Genomic DNA, 18,557 nt, shown 5'->3' on the forward strand with positions numbered 1-18,557 from the left:
GGACTTTCTTGTGTGAAGGGGATGTCTTACAAGAGCTGTTTTGTCAGAGGAGCTGCAGATGTACCAGCAAAACACACTCAATATCACTGATGATGTGTATTGGCATGTGCAGAAACCAGAATTGCTTGGAGGGGTGGTTTTTCTTGCCCATCTCCCAACAGGATGTGATGGCACAGGTGTGCTATTGTTGAAACATCCCCCTTTACCTGAATCATCTTGAGGAGGGTACATGATCAGGAAGAAATCATCTGGGCTGCTGCCATGAGAAATTAAATCAGGAAATACCCAGAAATAGTAGTTACCATAGAATATTCTGAGTTGGAAGGGAACCTCAAGGATCATCAAGTTCATCTCCTGGCCCTGCACATGACACCCCAGGAATCCCACCGTGTGCCTGAGAGTGTTGTCCCAAAAGCTGCTTGAACTCTGGCACTCTTGGTGCTGCTTCATCCCAGGTCCCATCTGATACAGTCTCTTCCCCACCCTCCGTTGCAAAGGAGCTTCCAGGTGTGGCCAGCACAGCTGGGTGGACTCAGGGGCTGATGCCAGGGGCTGCAAAGTCAGGCTGGGCAGGTCACCTCGGGGCACCATCTGCAACCACAGGGCTGGAAGCCCTTCTCCCCTTGGCTGTGGTACCCAACCCTGTGGATGCAGGCACTGGCCTGTCATGGACCTCTTCACCAGCATCTGTAGGGGAAAACGTGGGGATTTATTCTCCTGGTGGCTTTCTTGACTCCTCGCAACCTGCAGTGCCACTTAGTGACCCCATCACATTAATAATGACTTCAAATTAGGGAATGAATGCTCAGGATTCCAGAGGACAAATTTCCATATGTGCCCGATGGCTGTATCAATGTGACTGGGGAATTGCAGTCAGAAAATGCAGACTAGGTTGTTGATTTTTTTGTTTTGTTTTGTTTGCAATTTTGGGTGACAAGCTAGTAATTATTTTGGTTAATTTGGTTCATGATGATACTAAGAATTACAGTAGAAAAAATTGGTTTCATTCTTGGACCCCATTGAGCTAAAAGCAAGCTGAGAGTTCACCACCCACACCCTGAAAGAAAAAAACCAACCCCCAAATTAATAAAAAAACTAACTAGTCAACCAAAAAAGAAAATTGAGGAAAGTTTCTGATCTTAAACTTTGCATACCTGAAAGTTTGCCAAAACTACAGGTAGCTACACATGGGTTGTTAGGATCAGCTTAACCCACCAGCCCTGTGTGTATTTGTCCCCAGAACAGATGAGTCTCTATTGGTGACAGTCTGATGCTGTCATGTGTGTCCTGAGCCCATGTTCCTCTTGACTGGTGATTTTCCTGGTGAAAAGCATGTCCTTGAGCCACTGGTCAAGCAGTGACCAGCATTGCCTTGTACCTCAGCTTTTTCCTCAGTAAATGATGCTTCTTTTATAAGGCGTGGGAAATGCTGCATAAGGTCAAGCTGTTATTTTCATTAGTCACCCGCGACAGGGAGACTTTGTGCCTGTGCCCCCAGCCCTGCTAGAGGGATACGTGCTGTTGTGAAATCTACTCTCTTTGTTCCCTAAGCAGCCAGAAAATAAGACTCTTAATTTTTTTTTTCTTTTTTTTTTTTTCTTTTCTTTTTTTTTTTTTCCTTTTTTCTTCCCATGTGGCAGAACCGTCGGGCTCAGAGTCGCAGGGCAAAGGCAGCCTGTCGGAGGACGAACTCATCAGCGCCATCAAGGAAGCAAAGAGCTTTTCCTTCGAGCCCTCGGAGGCGCAGCGGCCGCCAGCCCCTGCGGCGGAGAAGGGGGAGCAGCGCTCCAAGCCCGGCCGCCCTCCCGCCTCCTCGCACGCCGACAACGAAGCCAGCAGCGCCGAGTCCGGCGACTCGGAGATCGAGCTGGTCTCAGAGGACCCCCTGGCTGCCGAGGAGGTGCTGCACTCCAACTACATGACCTTCAGCCACATCGGGGGGCCCCCTCCGTCGCCCGCGTCCCCCTCCATCCAGTACAGCATCCTGCGGGAGGAGCGGGAGGCGGAGCTCGACAGCGAGCTCATCATCGAGTCCTGCGATGCCTCTTCGGCCTCTGAGGAGAGCCCAAAGAGGGAGCAGGACTCCCCTCTGATGAAGCCCAAGGTCATGGACATTATCAAGGAGGAGAACAACTCGCGCACTGACGCCTCAGACTACGAGGCCAGTAAAATGACAGAGAGCAGGATGAACAGGGAAAACCTGGCAGAGTCCTCGTCCTACCTGAAAAGCTCCTTTGTTGCACCAAAAGTAGCTGCTGAGCCCCCGACCTCTGCCGTCAGCACCGAGGAGCTGAAAGAAAGAGTAATCCTGAAGAAACCCATTGAAGAAACTGTTGTTAACCAAAGTAAAGTGTCTTCCAAGGACTTTGGCAAAAAAAGTCCATTGGCTTCGTTCCTACTGCCGTTTTTAAATAAGCAGAAAGGTAAATGCAGATGTTATGTTGGTTTTCGCAGTGCTGCTGAGAGGAGGGGGAGGGAGAAGCGCCTGTTCCTTGCAGGGGAGGTGTTTGTAGTGTGGAGCAGGGGGAGCTGCTGGCACAGGATACCCTCAGGTGGGAGTTGGGCGTGCCTGTGACAATGCACACATCATCACTGACCTGCCTGTCCTCTTAGGGGAAAATAAAAATACCAGCAACAGTAATTTTTAGGCTTAAATATGGGATGGTGCAGTAACCCCAGTATCGTAAAGGCTGATTTGTGCATCAGGCATCTGGAGGACAAAGAGGAACAAATGGTCATCTTTCCTTTGAAATACTACTTGCCTTGTCCCAGGGAAGGGGTGCAATCAGGGATGTGGTCCTGCACCTCTCAGAAGTGTGAGGGTAAACATTTTCAGGATGCATTTATGAAAAAAAAAAAAAAAGATTTGGCAGAGAGGAGTTGGGTTTGCTGAGTCTGGGCATTTCTGGAAGTGTTCAAGGCCAGGTTGGATGGGGCTTTGAACAATCTGGTCTAGTGGAAAGTGTCCCTGTCTGTGGATGTGGGGTTGGAACTGAATAATATTTAAGGTCACCTCCAACTCAAACCATTCAGTGAATCTACAATACCGGAGTTGGTGCAGTTTAAACAAATCTTCCTCATGGCAGCTGACACTCTCCAGACTTAATAATGAGGATGCTTCCAGTGCAGGGAAGTGGGCGGCTCATCCCAGCTCTGTAGGACTTAGGGAACATCCTGTGTGCTCCTCTGAGATCCCTCTCCTGAATCCAGTGGTGTGAAGGGGGAGGGCAGGACACTTCCAGGTGAGCTAGAGGTTTCTCCCTGTAGAATCCCTTCAAAGCCATTGCAGAGCCAGCCAGGTCCAGGCTTGCTGTGCCAGGCACTGTGGTCTAACAGGACCCACCAAACCTCTAGAGACACCACCAGGTTTTAGTCTGAGCTGAATCCTGAGGACCAAGGGGCAGCACGTGGTTGCCGCACCTCTGACACTGCCGGGGTCCCCGCAGCCTGTATTGGGCTTGGTTCACAAACCACACGAGAGAAAAAGGCACCTTATTCTTTGCAAGATGTCAGTTTTAAGTAGCACTTTGTGTGCCCTGGCTTTGTAGGCTGGTGTGGGAGGAAGGGACACCGGGACTGCCCCACACCTGCCCTGCCTCCCCCCTGCCATCCTCCTGGCTGGGCTGGAGGGCAGTGACTGCCCTTGTCTCTTAGGAGATGTGTTGTTTTTGCAACACAGAGAGCTGCTGCTTCCTTGCAAACAGCTGGATAGAGATTGGGGGAGGGGAAGAATCCCCCCCACACTGCTTAAAGAGCACCTTTTTCCTCTGTCCACGTTTGTGCAGGCGTGTCCCACATGATGCCCCCGAGATGGGGCGGGCGTGTGTGTGGCACACTTAAAACCCATTTCAAGCGTGCTGGGAACCCAAGCGTGTAAGTCTGGGCAGGAAACAGCCTGAACTTGCATGATGTGCTGAGGGCTGCAAGATCTGCAGCATAAACAAAATATGTTAATACTGATTCTGAGGGTAATGAACTAATGACATTAATAGTCTGAATAAGAAACATGATTATTGCTTGTAAGGGTGTTTTCCTGCCAGACTCTCAGAGCTCTCAATGTCATGCTGTGCATCTCATCTCCCTCACAAATAGTCTAAGCTCAAACCATTGCTTTCCCACCTACCAAATGCCCATTTTCCAGGACTAGACAAGCCTCTGTCCAAACCCTACAAGCTGTAGGGCTGATTAAATTTAGTTAAAATACTGCTCCTTCAGTCTAGCATCGGGTCTCTGCAATCCCAGTGTGTGTGTATTGTTCTGGACAGAACATGAAAAATTTGGTCTTGGATTTGGGAAAGTAGCTGGGGGCTGTGATGTGGACAGCTAGTTCATCCCTCAGTTCTGAGATTTCAGGATCTGTTACAATTTTTAGTACCCCTCAATCATATTCAGGTTTTTTTGGCTTAAGTTTCATGACTCTGTTTCTGTCATTGCTTAAAGTGATGCTAACATAGACTTGTTCTCATATGGTGGTCAAAGAAAATCCCTGTGTGCATGAGCAGACTTTGTCCCTGTGTCTATGTTTCCTATCTTTATTCCCCATGGACAGTAGAGGCAGGAACTTTTCCTCACAAGACAGCTAATTAATTCTTAGAGGTGCACAGAGGACTATTTCAGTATGTGCTTTTTTGCCCTCAAGATACCCTGGTCCTGGTCCTAAGGCAAGGAAAACAAAAACATAGAGCCTCTTGAGAGTATTGTTGCTAAAAGTTGTGTATCTTTTTTCAAAGCTGATTTCTAGATATGGGGAGGTGGGCTCAAGATAAGAAAGTTTGGGTGATGGCAGGGTTCAGTTTACACTGCCTCCCAGTCACAGGTATTTGCTGTTTGGGTTGCTATGTCTGGGCAATATTTAAATTTTTATGTTAAAGGTGGTGGATGGGGCTCTCCTCTCCTGGGAAAGGAGAGCTGGTCCCTCACTCGTAGAATCCACGTGTAGCCCACAAGAAATCCACATGAAAGAGCACTTTATCAGTTATCAGAGGTGAACTGAGGGATGTGTTAAATGGCTTGGTGGAACCAGAGCATCCCCATGGGTCCTCCCAAGATACATTGTCTGGCAGGGAAATGATGTGGCAGAGCACATCCACTGGGACAGGGACTGCTTTCATGGCATCAGCTTGAGGTCTTGGCAGAGTTTTACATCACAGCATCGCATTGGTACCATGTGCCAACTCAGAGGCACCTGGCAGGCCTTTGGCATGGGCCACACTCAGCCAAAGTGATGAGAACAGGGGCAGAAGTGGCAGTGACACACAAGAGAGGTGCAGCAGAGCGAGGTCACCCAAAGCAGGAACAGTGTCACCGTTCATTAATTAAGGGAATTATCTTAGTTATAGCTATCTAGCATTAAGAGAATACTAACAAGATGCAACTCTGTACTTATGAAAGGCAGAAAACAGAAAAGCATTGGTCATTTCCTGTTACTTGTTACACAAGATCAAATGAAGCTGTTCAACACACCTGGCTGTGTTTTTGACACCCTGCTGTCGATCTTTCTGTGGCCCTTGGCCAGCTCACAGCCAGGTAAATGTAATTTAAAAACAGTCACCCATGAGTTTCACATGTAAGCCTTAATTATTTCACAGTGCAGTACTGTAGTCCTACCAGGTGTTTTTTCACTGTATTTTGCATGGCTCATCAGAAGAGTTTGCTCTGAGCTGGCAAGACAAAAATTTATTTTGAGTGCAGGAAAGACATGGAAAGGCTGTGTAAAGGAAAAGCCCAGCGTTCAACCCGACCCCGGGAACAGTCTTGCTGGTGGTGTTGCTGTCAGCCTGTGGCTTCTGGACCTCTCTGGTGTGTCTGCTGGGCGTGCTGAAACCACGGCCACCCCCTGAATGACAAGGTGGAGCACAGCAAGTGCATGTGTGGTTTGCACAGTGCTCTCTGCTTAACGTCTATTGCCATCCAGTGGCAAGAACAAAAACGGGCAGTGACTTCCTACCTCCATTTTACTGGATCTGTCAGGATTTGATGGAGTGGAGCTATTCCCACGCCGTTAATCACCAAGCAGCCTCTCCTCCTGCTTTTCCACATGGTCGGAACGATGGTTTGCTTGATGCACCCCAGGCTTGGCTTTGGCCGGAGCTGAGCAGAGCTACCTGTATTAGTGCTGCCAACTCCTCCTCCTCCTGTGGAGCACAGAGGGGAAGGCAGAGCTGCAGCCAAGCACCTGCTGTTTGGCTGTTGCTGCCCTCACATCACTGCTGGCATCTCCTCCCAGGGGTGGGCACAGCCCTTATGCAGCAGGGCTTGGAGCATATCTGGCTGTGGCACTGCAGGAGGGGACGGTGCCAGCTCCGTTTCTTCTTTCTTTTTATTCTTTTTGCAAAATTATTTTGTGCTGGACTTGCACATGGCTTGGGCATACAGAAAATTTCAGAAAATACCTGCTGTCCTGGAAACAAATCTGGCCTGGGGCATTTTGCAAGAAGCCCAGAAGAAGCCTGGATCAAGGCAAGCTGAGAAGGAGCTCTTTGGCTGAGTCTTCTCTTGTGGTGCCTGTCAGTCACTCTCTGCCAGGGTAGCGTAGCTTACCTTGTGCTGGTGTCCCACAGCCTGAGGACCTGGTCCTGGGAGGAGATCTTCCTTATGCTGGAGCTTCATGTCTCTCCCCAGCCCCTCCTTCAGTGACAGTGTTAGGAGATTCCTTCTTCTTGATCCATTTAATGAAATATGCAGCAGCTTGTTACCTTTCGGATCAGATGCCTGATCTCAGGATATAAAAAAGAAGGAGATGTGGACATTCATAGTAATGTTTATTTTAATTTTGTTTTTGCGTTATGGCAGAATTTCACTTAGGAAAAGGAAAGCCCAGGCCTGGGGCTGTGGGGTTGGCTGTCACTCACAGGTTCGATGACACAACTGGCAGGACCCAGGCTCCAGGCAGGATCCTGCTGGAAACACAGTCAAATAAAATAATAATTTCAAGTGCATTATTCTCAAGCTGTACTGTGCCAACCTGCCATGAAGCATCTTGATTTTGATGCCTTATGAAAGGCTTTCACAAGACAGCTCTGGTCAGTCCCCTACCAGTGTGTGTCCTTACCATATACCCTTGGTGGCTGCTGTGGCTCTGAGCACCCATGAGGGACACTAAAGTTCAGGGCCACCTGTCTCTGTGTGATGTCCTGGTGTCTCTTGGGTAGTGTCACAAGCTGTAGTCAGGATCACTTCTAGTTTTGGGGTGACAGTGGCAAATGGCCTGGGTCGAAGAAGATGTTTTCCCTCCTTCCTGGTGCCTCTTGTGCTGTCCCATGGTGTCCAGGGATATCCCACAATGGACAAGCACAAAGCAGTGTGGGCTTTTCCCCCGTTTGGTGTCACAGACAAACTGATTTTATACAGTTTCTCAAGGAAATGGTTTTCCAGGAGAGATCTCAGAAAGACTTGAAGTTGTTGGGAATGCTTTTTTGTTCAGCTAAACATCATCTGCATGGAGTTAGCACATCCCTGCTGTTGGAGGAGCTGCTAGTGAGGCATTTTTCTGTGGGAAGGGGATGTTTGGTTGGGTGCTTTAGCAATCTGAGGCTCGTTTCTCATCTGCATGCTCTCACCAGGCTGGCTCTGCAGTCAGCAGGAAGCCAGGCCAAGGCTTAAGCATACGGTAATGTTAGTTTAATATTTTAGTGCCATCTGCTGTAAGTGCCTCCACACTCTGGCCCATCTGTTTTCTGTGCTTCAGTTTGCTTTTTATGGGGCTCCAGTAGCTTTGCATCCTTTGGAAAGCCCATGCTTGGAAAAGGTGTAGGGGAGAGGGATGTCCTGCCTGGGGGTGGAGTGTCTGCACCTTGTGATGCTGTAGGACGAGTGGGATAAAACCTGTCCAGAGAAGTAAACATGTGAACCTAGTCCTGGCCTTGCCATGAAATCTTGGAGTAGCTTGGAGAACCTCTGTGGACTTTACTCCCACGTGGAATGATTCATTTGGGAAGGGGCCTGTGGAGGCTGCTGGTCCAACCCCTTGATCTCAAAGCAGTTTGATCAGGTGGCTCTGCCTGTCCATCCTCTCAGCAAAGGCAGAGGTTTGGGGGCAGCTGAGAGTTGGAGCCTGCAAGTCTGGGTCAGTCTGGTGCTGACACCACGGCACCATTGCCAGTGGGCAGAGCAGGGTGAAGGAGAGATGCCACTCAATGCAGCTCAGGCAGAGCGGGCTGGCAGGAGCTCCACAAGGTCCCAGGAGCCCATCTCCTGGCCCACAGCCACGATTCCTGGTAGAGCACTCTTGACAGATGCTTGTGACTCATTTGGAAAGGCCTCTGTTGGCAGATCCTCTGCCAGTTCCCAGGTGTCTCTCAAAAACTGTTGCTGCTCTTCCATCCTTCTTTACTTTAGGCTAAGCAATTCTGGTTTCTTAATTTTTTTTTTCCTCTGTGGTTATGTTTTTGAGCTTCCTGAACTGTCTTGTTCCCTCTGTTCTTTCCTACCATTGGGCCCCTGACATCATCTCCAGCCATTATGATTTGAGGAGTTTCCCCATCCCAGCACTGACTCTTCCTCTGCCCATGGAGGAGGAGAGGGAACTTCACAGCTACACTGTTGAGCTTTTGATGGGATACCCTTCCTTTTCGGACGAGGGTGAAAGAGCAGAGGAGGCTGCTGTCCTGCTAAAATTCTTTATTTCATAGTTTCATAGTTTTCTGAAGGCAGAGTTTGAAGGGGTTACGTGATAAGACCAAGCAGTCTTGGAAAGACTGAAAACAGCTTCTTCTTCTTCTTCTTCTTCTTCTTCCCTAAACTTACAGAAGTGTGGATTATATTTGTTAATTGACCCATAAAATTAACACACAGTTCTAGTTTTTCTTTTCTTAACCCATCCTGGTCTAATTCCAACAGTCGTAACAAGTATTACATAGGTATTGCACAGATTTGCGTGTACAGTTTCTATCAGCTCTTATTGTTTATATGAACACTTTATCTAAAAAATGTGAACAGTTCCATCTATGTTTTGTCTAAAGTAAAGAATTCTGTGAAAAGGTAACACTGCTGCACTAAGAACTGTGTTTAAGATTTCTTTGCTGCAGCTTTTCAATGTTTAAGGCACTTAGCATGTATTTCTACGAAAAGTTAAAAATCTATATTTATATTTCATTTTGGTGTGACTTCATGTATCTCAGCTTATCCAAAGGTTTTAATTCAACCCCTGTGCTTTGGCTTTCCTCTGGGCCTGGGTCCAGAGGAGCTTTCACTCCAACACTACACGTTTCTGCCTTTGCTGCAGGCTATGCTCCCCGTCCCCACTTCTGGCCATTTCATGCAGTTCAGCTGCTGCCACCTGACAGCTTGTTACACCCATCAAGCTGTGATAACTCAGCCAGAGCTGAGCTGGAGAAAGCTGGAGATGTGCAGGTCATGGTGGTGGGAATGAGCAGCGTGCACCCAGCGGGTCTGCGCTGTACAGGATTTCTCCTTCACTCCTTTTTCAGGAAGCAAGGAGGGAGTTTGGCCCCTTCTGGCCTCAGGAGGGGTTGCAGTGTTGCTTATCCCCTCTGCAGAGGGGACAAGGAGGGCTGATACACAGTCAGGTGCTGACTCTGCAGTTCTTCCTGGAGTCCTGGTTTGGTGGGAGCATAGCGGGGTCTCCTCAGTGAGGAGCAGTCAGAGGAGATGCCTGAACCCTGGAAAGGATCAGAACAAAGCAAAGAACAGGGAATTTTTTTCCCCAGATAATGGTTTGGTTGGGCAGTGGCTGGAATCAGTGGTGATTACTGCAATAATCCCTCTCACAGTGAGCACCATGTACATACACCAGAGCATGACCTCGATATGACCTTCAGAAACGTCTCAGTAAATCTCTCCCCCTCATTCCATCACCTGTGTTATCCATAGCCTGAGTATTTGGCCTGCCTCACCTCTAGCATCTCTTCCCTTCCCTGATTCTTGCCTCTGTGGGTGAAAATTACTCCCCCTCTATTGGGTAAGGTCAAACTTTTAATGCATGTGTGTCAAAGCATCTTAAACGCAGCAACTGGATGCTCAGAGGGGCTTTTAAAATTGGGCATAGCTCTAACGTGGGAGGATCACATGTCTTCTCCTGGGACTGCTGTCTACTCCACTGCCTGTGAGTGTTAAGTACTGAGCTATAAAAAATTATAGGCTTTATCCTTCCATTTTTATATATCTTCCCTTTCAGAGCAAGGGACAGCCTCTGAAGAGCTGTCATCAGTCTCAGCACTCAGACAGAAGTGTACCTTTCTGACAGATATGACACAAAATGGTGTTTATGAAATCTTTCTGCCAGATCAAAATTACAGAGTGACCAGCAGAAAAACAAACAAGCAAACCCCAGAAAGCAACTTGTCTAACTGTATGCAGGGACCTGATGGTTGTGTCAAGTGTTTAAGTATCCAGGCCACGAGTAGCAAAGTCCAGGCCAAGCACAGCGAGCTGGGGGAGGATCTGTAGACAAATAGGAACCTGCTGACACGACAAATGGAGAGGAAAGATGTGTTATGTGCAAAGACTTGTCTCTGTGAGTCCACAGCTTGCTATATCCATATCCATGTCCATATCCATATCCATATCCATATCCATATCCATATCCATATCCATATCCATGTGTATGTCCATGCCCCACCAAGCTGAGCACCCAAAGCTGGCTCAGTTCTGCTCCTGGGAAAGGCTGGAAGGAGACAAGTGCTCTTTTCACAAGTGATTTTTCTGTAATTCAGGCACACCTCAAGTGCAGAATCGCTCATAGCTTAAACACATTTTAAAAGTCAAAATCTTGACACAGAGTTCCTTTTGGTGTCTGCTGGTGTCAGGGATCAGTGACTTAGCTTTCAGACAAGGCTGTGACACTGACAATCTGATGGTGGCCAGATTTTGCAGATGCCTGGATGTAGGGATGCTTTGCCTAGATATTCCAGCAGATCTGAGATTTGTCATGGACAGAGAAATCCACCTCCTATGGGATAGCAATGATAGCTTTTCTGTGGCTGACACAATATAAGTAAGGGGGGGTGTTTACTCTGGGCATAGAGAAACAGGGAAAAAAACAAACCCCAAGTCATAAATAATGAAGGAGAAAAATTATGCAACCTGCAAGGTGGTTTTTTTTTTTTTGTAAATCATATTAAAAAAATCTTTCATAGAATCACAGAATGGTTTGGATTGGAAGGGATCTTAAAGATCATCTTGTTCCAGCCTCCTGCCATGGGCAGGGACACCTTCCACTAGACCAGCTGGCCTTGAACACTTCCAGGGATGAGGCATCCATAACAATTCAAGGTTCTGGCTCAGAAGCTGCTTAGGGAAGTTTATACAGTGGAATACAGATTAGGTGAAGAAAAAGTCAAAATATGTCTCTTTTGTTAAAACAGAATATTTTTCTTATTAGTGCAGTTTTCTCATAAATTTAGTGTTTTGCAGGGAACTTCTGGAATGTTTTGTTTTCTGATCTAGAAACGCTACTTCTGAAATTCTCTGCGAGCTGGGAATTATGTTTTTTTCACCAGTTTCATTGACTAATTCATTTGAAGAGTTTGGACTCATTTCAGGTCAGATTTAAATTTAAGATTAAGCTCTCATGATACAAAATACACTTCTAGGTCTCAATGAGAGGTGGAATACAAATTCCCGAACCTGTTGGCTGTAATTCCTCAGATGTTCAGCAGAATAAGGACTTCCCTGGGTATTGCTCTTTGTATCTGGTAGATATCATGAGGTTAAAATTAATGTATTTGACTGTAGTGAAGGGTGGGGGTGTGATAGATTTCCATTAGGAATAAAACCTGGAGGTGGGTATTGATTTTCCTGGTGTTTTTCCTTAGCTTCTGAGAGTGCATTGCTGATTGGGACATAATAGCTATATTGACTGAAAAGGGGATTTATTTTTTTGTTTTCTTTGGGGAGCTGCTGAGTTCATGTCCGTTCAGAACAATATAGAAATTAAGGGTCATGCAATGATACAACAATCCAAAGGGCTTGAATTCCTGCCTGAAGGAAGCATCTCGTGTTCTTGTCACTTCAGCTCTTAATCTTACCTTGGTTACCACTTTTATTTGTTGTATTCCTCTGCAGTACAGTTTTTTCTAACTCTCTTGACCTTTACCCAACCTGGGCAATTTAGTCTGCTATTTTCTTTCACAGAGATATCATAAATATCCTCTTCCCCCTCTGGCTCTGAGAGCAGCTCAGTGGTTTCATGAGAACTGTAGCAGTGAGAGGTCATTCTGGTGTTCTGGTTCTGCTGTGTTTCATTTGTGTGTGAGGAATACAAACAAGTATGGAAAAAAACCCTAATGCCACAAGAAGACAGGTTGGTTTGGATGCCAATAATCTTCTGCCCCCACCACAGGTCTGCCAGATGCAAACCTGCCTGTGGTGGGGATATTTGAGGATATCAGGGTTGCTTAAACCAGCTGTAGAAATGAAGGTGAAGGTTTGTCTTTTCTGTGGTGATGACCAATTTCGCATGTGCTGTGGGGCTGGGAGGCTCCAGCTAAGCCTCATTTGTGAAAAGCTGGCATACAAAGCTCCTTGTGCTTCTGAAATAGGTGTTGCTCCACTCAAGATGACTGAGTGATTGTTTCCTGCATATTCAGGGCTTAGAAGACAAAAAACGTGACTGATTTGCAGCTACCTTACACAGCAGTGGATCTGTTGTGGGGAAAAAATCCTGCCAGTTGGGTTGTTTTGGTGCCAGAGCCTTTGTTTTTGGGGTTCACCTTCCTTGCAGCTTCTACTTGACTCACTCTTTCGGTCTGTGCACTGAAAACCCTTTGATATCCCTTGCTCAGAGAAACCCTTTCCCATCTGGGGCCACAAGATTTTTATATGGAATCAGTGATCTCTTCCAAAGATTTTGGCTGGTGTTGGAGTTTGCTTCACGAGTGCAGCTTCCTGACTCTGCAGAGTCTCCTGTAACCTGGGAACTGATTACGTCCATCTGGGTGCTGCCAATCCTCCAATATTTTCCTGCAACTCTCCAACATCACTGGAAAAGATGTACAGGATTTCTCCCAGCTCATATCAAAATAATCCACAACTTGGTTCATGAAAGTGCAAACTACAGTGAGAGGTGACCTCAGGAGTCCTGTAAGCTGGGGTAACTTGAGAGGCACTAAAAGGACACAGATAATCAGCATTACCTTTGCAAAAAAGCTGTGTCTTAGGGAGAAATAAGGCTTCCAAGGCAGCAAATGGAGCTTGCCTTAAGGATTTGTCATTTGACTATCCAGATTGCCAGGTAAAGTAGGAGTCTCAGTAAAGACTGTCCTCTTTCAAACTGGATCCTAAAGAATAATTTGCCAGGGAAACAGCTTTTGATGTTGCTACATCATCCATCTGGGATGAGAGCAGCATATTTCATACAAATGAGAAAAATGTATTTTTTTTTAATAGCTTCTTATCTTTTGAATAGAAGGTGCACTGAGACTGTGAAATTCAAGGGATGAAAGGAAGTCAGATTTCCAGGGCTTGGTACCACCATGGCCTGGCTGGTACAAGCTTTCTGCCTTGCTTGGTGCTACTTGGGATCCACAGTGGTGTAAGCCCAAAATCCAGCCTCTGACAATCCCAGAGACACTGTTTTCTGAGCAACTCACATAAAAGCAGCCCAGGATCTCTGCTCACTCAGTGTGTGCTGTTGGCAGAGGCAGGCATTACACAGACAGGTTTTTCTGCTCTCTTTTAGAAGTAGAGACAGTTCCTTACAGAGGAGCGTGTGGGGGGTCCTTGCATACATCCTCATGAAATGCTGATAGCATCAACAGAACAAGGTCTGTATCTGAGCAACAAAAAAGGTAGGGGAGCCTGCAGAAAAGCCAGCAGAGATTAATAGTCAGGATTTCTGAAGGTTACTTTGTCAGCTAATGTAGCATTGAAACACTGAAACAGGAGCAGCTGTGCTTACTTGCTTAGGTTAAGTGCAAGAGTTGTTCCAAAGAATTGGAAGTTACTTCCCAAAGTGAGAGAACAGGCTGTCTTCCCTGATTTTCTGGGATTCCTGCACTGGAGCTTTGCTGCTGCTGTTGCTGCTGCTGGAAAAACGGGGCCATGTTTCACTCTTAGCTGAAAGTGAAAGGCTTATTGCTCCAACCAGGGAGTGACAAAATGAGTGGGATTTAATAAAAGCTATAGTAGCAGTTGTGCCTTCTGAAATGAGCACTCACCTTACCCTTCATGTGCACAGACAATTATTGCAGCTGGATATCACACACTGGCCCCACTACACATGCGCACCCTTTTGTCTAGAAAAGCTGCTGAAAAAGGACTGGTATTGGCTAATTTGTTGTATGATTGAGTAATTGATTTCCTGGGTGTGATGAATTGCTTTCACTGCAACAACACCAGGAACACACAACAAAACTGGGAAATGACCTCAGGTTTTTTCTGAATCCTGGTTTGTGAGATCATCCTTATTGCGTGGTTATCGAGCCCTACATCCATGTCTGTAAAGGAAATAGTGGGTTTTTCCATCATTAGCAGAAGCAGCAAGGCATCCAGCAGAATGATTAGCAGCACACCATTCCTATCAGAGGGAATTTCCATATATATAGTTATATTTCCATATAACTATGGCAGTGTGCTTTTTACTTATAGATCTTGCTCTTCCAGCAGCAATGAAGGGGAGATTATGTTGGAATGAAGTTTAAATGGAGAAATAGACCAAAGAACTGATCCTACTAAGAGCCGAAACGGCTTTGGCATGTGCTTAATGTTGCTGAATTATTCATTGAGCTGGCTGGGCAAAATGACATTGCAAAAGGAAATAAATGAGCGTGCTGGAGGAAAAATGCTAAGGGATGTGTTAGCCAAATGTCCCGCTGTCACAGAGCTCACAGGGAGTCGGGCAGTGATCCCACCCCCGAAGTGCCAGCGGCTGTCAGGTGCAAGCCTTTTGTAAAGGAGAGAGTGGATGCTTTGGCTGTGCACACAGGGGTGACTTCGGTGATGTTTGTGGGCCCAGGTTAGCTCAGTTTGGGATGTGAGACCTTCCCCTTGAGGGGAGGCATTGCAAAGAGCAGGGAATGGCCAGCAGGCCTCTGCTTAGGGTCAGAGGCATTGATGGATCAACACATAGAGCATGTAGAGACATGCAGACTGAAAGATTAACCTTTGTCAGACACATCTGTCTGGGGAACATGCCATCTCTTACCCCTTTTAAAGGAGTCTTGCTTCCTTCTGTCCCTGTACTCTTTGTTAAGTTAAATCAGTGCCTTCCCTCAGTGCTTCCTCTCCAGGTGAGAGCCCCTTTTCCTGACCAATCTGGGCAGCTGACTGCAGCTATTCCCCCTCTTCACTTCAAATCCCACAGAAGGAGGCCAACAATGGCTCATCAAACTATTCTGCATTACACCACTACATGTGAAGGAAGGGAGGCAACTGAAGCCTATTCCTTAGCATGGCTGGGATCTGGCACTTCTCAGGGACAGTCTGAGCAGGAGCATTGCCTTTGCAGTGTTCACTGCAGTACAACCCCACAGCAGCAGCTAAAGAGGAGTGTCTGGATGAGCAGTGGTCACTTAGCTCATGCTGATGCTGCATGGAGGGGGGTTGAAAAGATCAATGTAATAACCATGGCCCCACAGGCCTGGCAGTGCTGTGGTTTGAATCCTGCCTAGGGAGTAGAATCATTTCCTGGCACCTCTGTGTCTGCTAAGAGTAGAAATGTTGCCTCAAACACTGTGTAAATATCTCTGTTACATATAGCTCTGCTCTCCTGGGTATTCTGCAAGGAAATATTCAGAGCACTTGGCTTCAGCTCCTGTTGTTGTTGCAGTGGTTTGGAGATGCTGGCAGATGAGATTTTCAGGATTTATTCAGATGAGAGCTTTGCTTCTGCCCTGTGGGCAAGGCTGGAGTTCAGAGCTGCAGATTCTATTCGTGGAATTGAATCAGGCATAGACCCATGTCATACCTGTCTGTATAACCCTCTACCTAAGCCATCTCCTGCCTGCTCCCTGCTTGCTCAGGAGAGTTTCCAGTGCTGCTAAGTGGAGGTTTTGCAGAGAAAGCAAGGACACAGTCGTGCAGCAGGGACACATGCAGCAGGAACTGCCTGGGCTTTTGCAAACCCAACATCAGCATGTCCAGCTGTGCTCAGCAGCTGCATCCAAATACCATATTCTTGATTTCTTTGGGCTCCTGCAGAGTCCAGTGCTCCAATGCTGCTTCCTGTTTCTGTAGCCAAGAGCAGATCAAGCCCCTGTGCCACCCCCAGCAGACCCAAGGGTAAAACCATCCCATCCACTTCCAGCATTCCATGATTGTGACTGTTGGGGTTTATCTCTGTAGATGTCCCTGCTGGGTTGTGCCGTAGTGAACCCCGAGGTCCTGTTCCCCATTGCCCAGGGCCATCAGAAGGACACACAGCCCACCCAAACCTCTGCTTGGGTTTCCTTGGGGTGTCACATCCAGGTCCATCCAGGTGTGAGTCTATCTCTGTTGTCTTATCTCAGGTAACCCCCCCGAAGGGAAATGGGTTTGAAAAATCAAGTCACCAAAGAAGCTTCTGCCACACACTTGGGTTTTGTGCAGTTTTTAAAATCAGATTTAACTGTAGGGCTTTGAATCTTTCCAGAAAGGTGAGATTGCAACACACTTTCAGCTGTCATCCCCACAGGATCTCACTTTTGCTGACCAAAGTGAAGAGTCTGTAAAATGCTGAGGCATCCCCTATGCATCCTTTTAGCATATTCCAACCCAAAATAGGAAGAGAGGGGATGTAAATATTTACTGGAATTGTGTACCAGAGAGCACCCAGGGATCTGCAGTTGGATAATCTGCATTGCAAGAGAAGTCAAGGGAATAGCAGATGACTTTGAAAGGCCGCACTGCTGGATGTGTTTCTTAACATGCACAAATTGCTCCCTGATTTCTCAGGAAAAGAAAGCTCTGGGCTGATTATTGTTTTTAGATCTTATTTTAGATGTAGTGCCTGGAGACCAAGTCAAGATCAGGATCTTTTGCTAGCCAAGAAAAGAGCAAGCAGTAAGGTCCTTTCCTTGGAGAGCTTGCAGGATGAATTTCAGAGTGAGGAGAATTATTAAATGCAGAATTGCCACCATTTTGTGTTGTCTGGGGGGTCAGCCCTGCTTTGCCTGGTGCCTGCTCCTTTTTTCAGTCCCCTCACAATGGTGTTTCCTTTTGGGTGAAGTGGTGGGTGGAAAGGTGAGGGAGAGGGGAGACAAGCGAGGGGTCTGCTCTGCTTTGTTCCCAAACCTTTTCCCTACTTAGATGCATTTGAAAGGTGAGAATTGTCAAACTCGTGTGTTAGTGAGTCACTACACACCTGACAATGCCAGTCAGCCCCGTGTACCCCACCAGCACCTGTCCCATCACAGAGAGGAAGAATGAGGAAACGTGGCTAACATTTGCTTTGTAACACAGCCATACAGAAGTCTGAAGAGATGTGTCTCCTCCTTTTCAGGAACTGTTTTGGCCCATTGCTTGTAACTAACGTGAACATGAGACATTATCTGCAATCCCTATACCCCAGGTCTCTGATCAGTCTCATTCAAAGCTGCTCCCATTCCCATTTCATTTGAACTCAGCTTTAAATATAGCTCACAGAGAAGGATGCAGTGGGTTTGGTAGGAGATGAAGCAGAGCCAGTCCCTGTGATCACAAGACTCCTCCTGCCATGTACTATAAATGATGCTTCTGCCGTGCATTAGAGGAATGGAAATACGCAAGGGCCGGAGGACCAAGTGGTCTGCTTTAATTATTCATCATTAGCAGTAGCTATTATTATTTAAGAGCCTGACATATTAACTGCTGGCCAGTTTCTTTCCTTGATTGCTATCATCCAGTGCCCTCCTCTTTTTGCTCTTGGGCCAAAGCAGAGCTCTTCTCCATCAAGCCAGCTCCAACTCATTGCCATATCCTACTCATCCTGGACCTCTCCTCAAGGCTCTTGCTTGCAGTTATTCATACCAAGCCAGACAGTGCTTTGCTGCTGGTGTTAATCCCAAGTTTGTGCTGGGTTTCCCATCAATATCCCCGAGTCTGACTCAGATGCTTCATACAATACGTTCACGGGAACAGTTCCCACCGGCAGTGCCAGCACGCCTTACTATCATCCCCATTTCTCCCTGAGAGGCACAGGCCTTGTTTACTCCTCTTTTAATAACACAGATGGTTTTAATAGTTCTCTGCCTTCGCCCCCAGTTCTTTCTCCTTGTCTGTAGTCTGTTTAATGCTTCCTTCTAAGTGATGGCTTTGTCACTTAATCTCATTAAAACTTCTCTCCATTGAACTCCGTGAGCTGCTTATCAGACCGTAAGGCTAATCTCCCATTTGTAATTAATTTGTTCTGTGCCTCCTACAATTTGGCATCATTAGATAATGGCATCACCCTCAAGGTCACTGATACACAGCACGAGGTAAACACCCATGGCTCCAGCACAGGCTGTCCTGCTGGACTCTTCCTTCCTCCTCCTCCTCCCTTTGACACATGGCTTGCTTTTATTGACATGTTTCTCCCTTTCCCTCAGCCAGTTTCTGATGATGCTTCCTGTCCAGCCCGTGCTGCTGTGTGACTGCAGATCAATATCTCAGGCTGTCTAGAGGAAAATGCTTTTCTGACATCCTCCTAGTGCAGGCTCATC

General features: G+C 46.9%; 1 protein-coding gene across 2 annotated transcripts in view; it reads left to right on the plus strand.

Annotated features, from left to right (window-relative positions):
- The window catches only part of RTN1 (reticulon 1), a 117,573-nt gene that overhangs the window by 69,041 nt on the left and 29,975 nt on the right, over positions 1-18,557 (plus strand). For both annotated transcript variants that reach the window (XM_069018519.1, XM_069018520.1), the window contains exon 3: positions 1,641-2,423. In XM_069018519.1, coding sequence (XP_068874620.1) covers positions 1,641-2,423 — 783 coding nt within the window. The remainder of the gene's footprint in view (positions 1-1,640; positions 2,424-18,557) is intronic.

Source organism: Aphelocoma coerulescens, chromosome 5 (assembly GCF_041296385.1).
Source record: "Aphelocoma coerulescens isolate FSJ_1873_10779 chromosome 5, UR_Acoe_1.0, whole genome shotgun sequence".
Classification (NCBI taxonomy): Eukaryota; Metazoa; Chordata; class Aves; order Passeriformes; family Corvidae; genus Aphelocoma; species Aphelocoma coerulescens.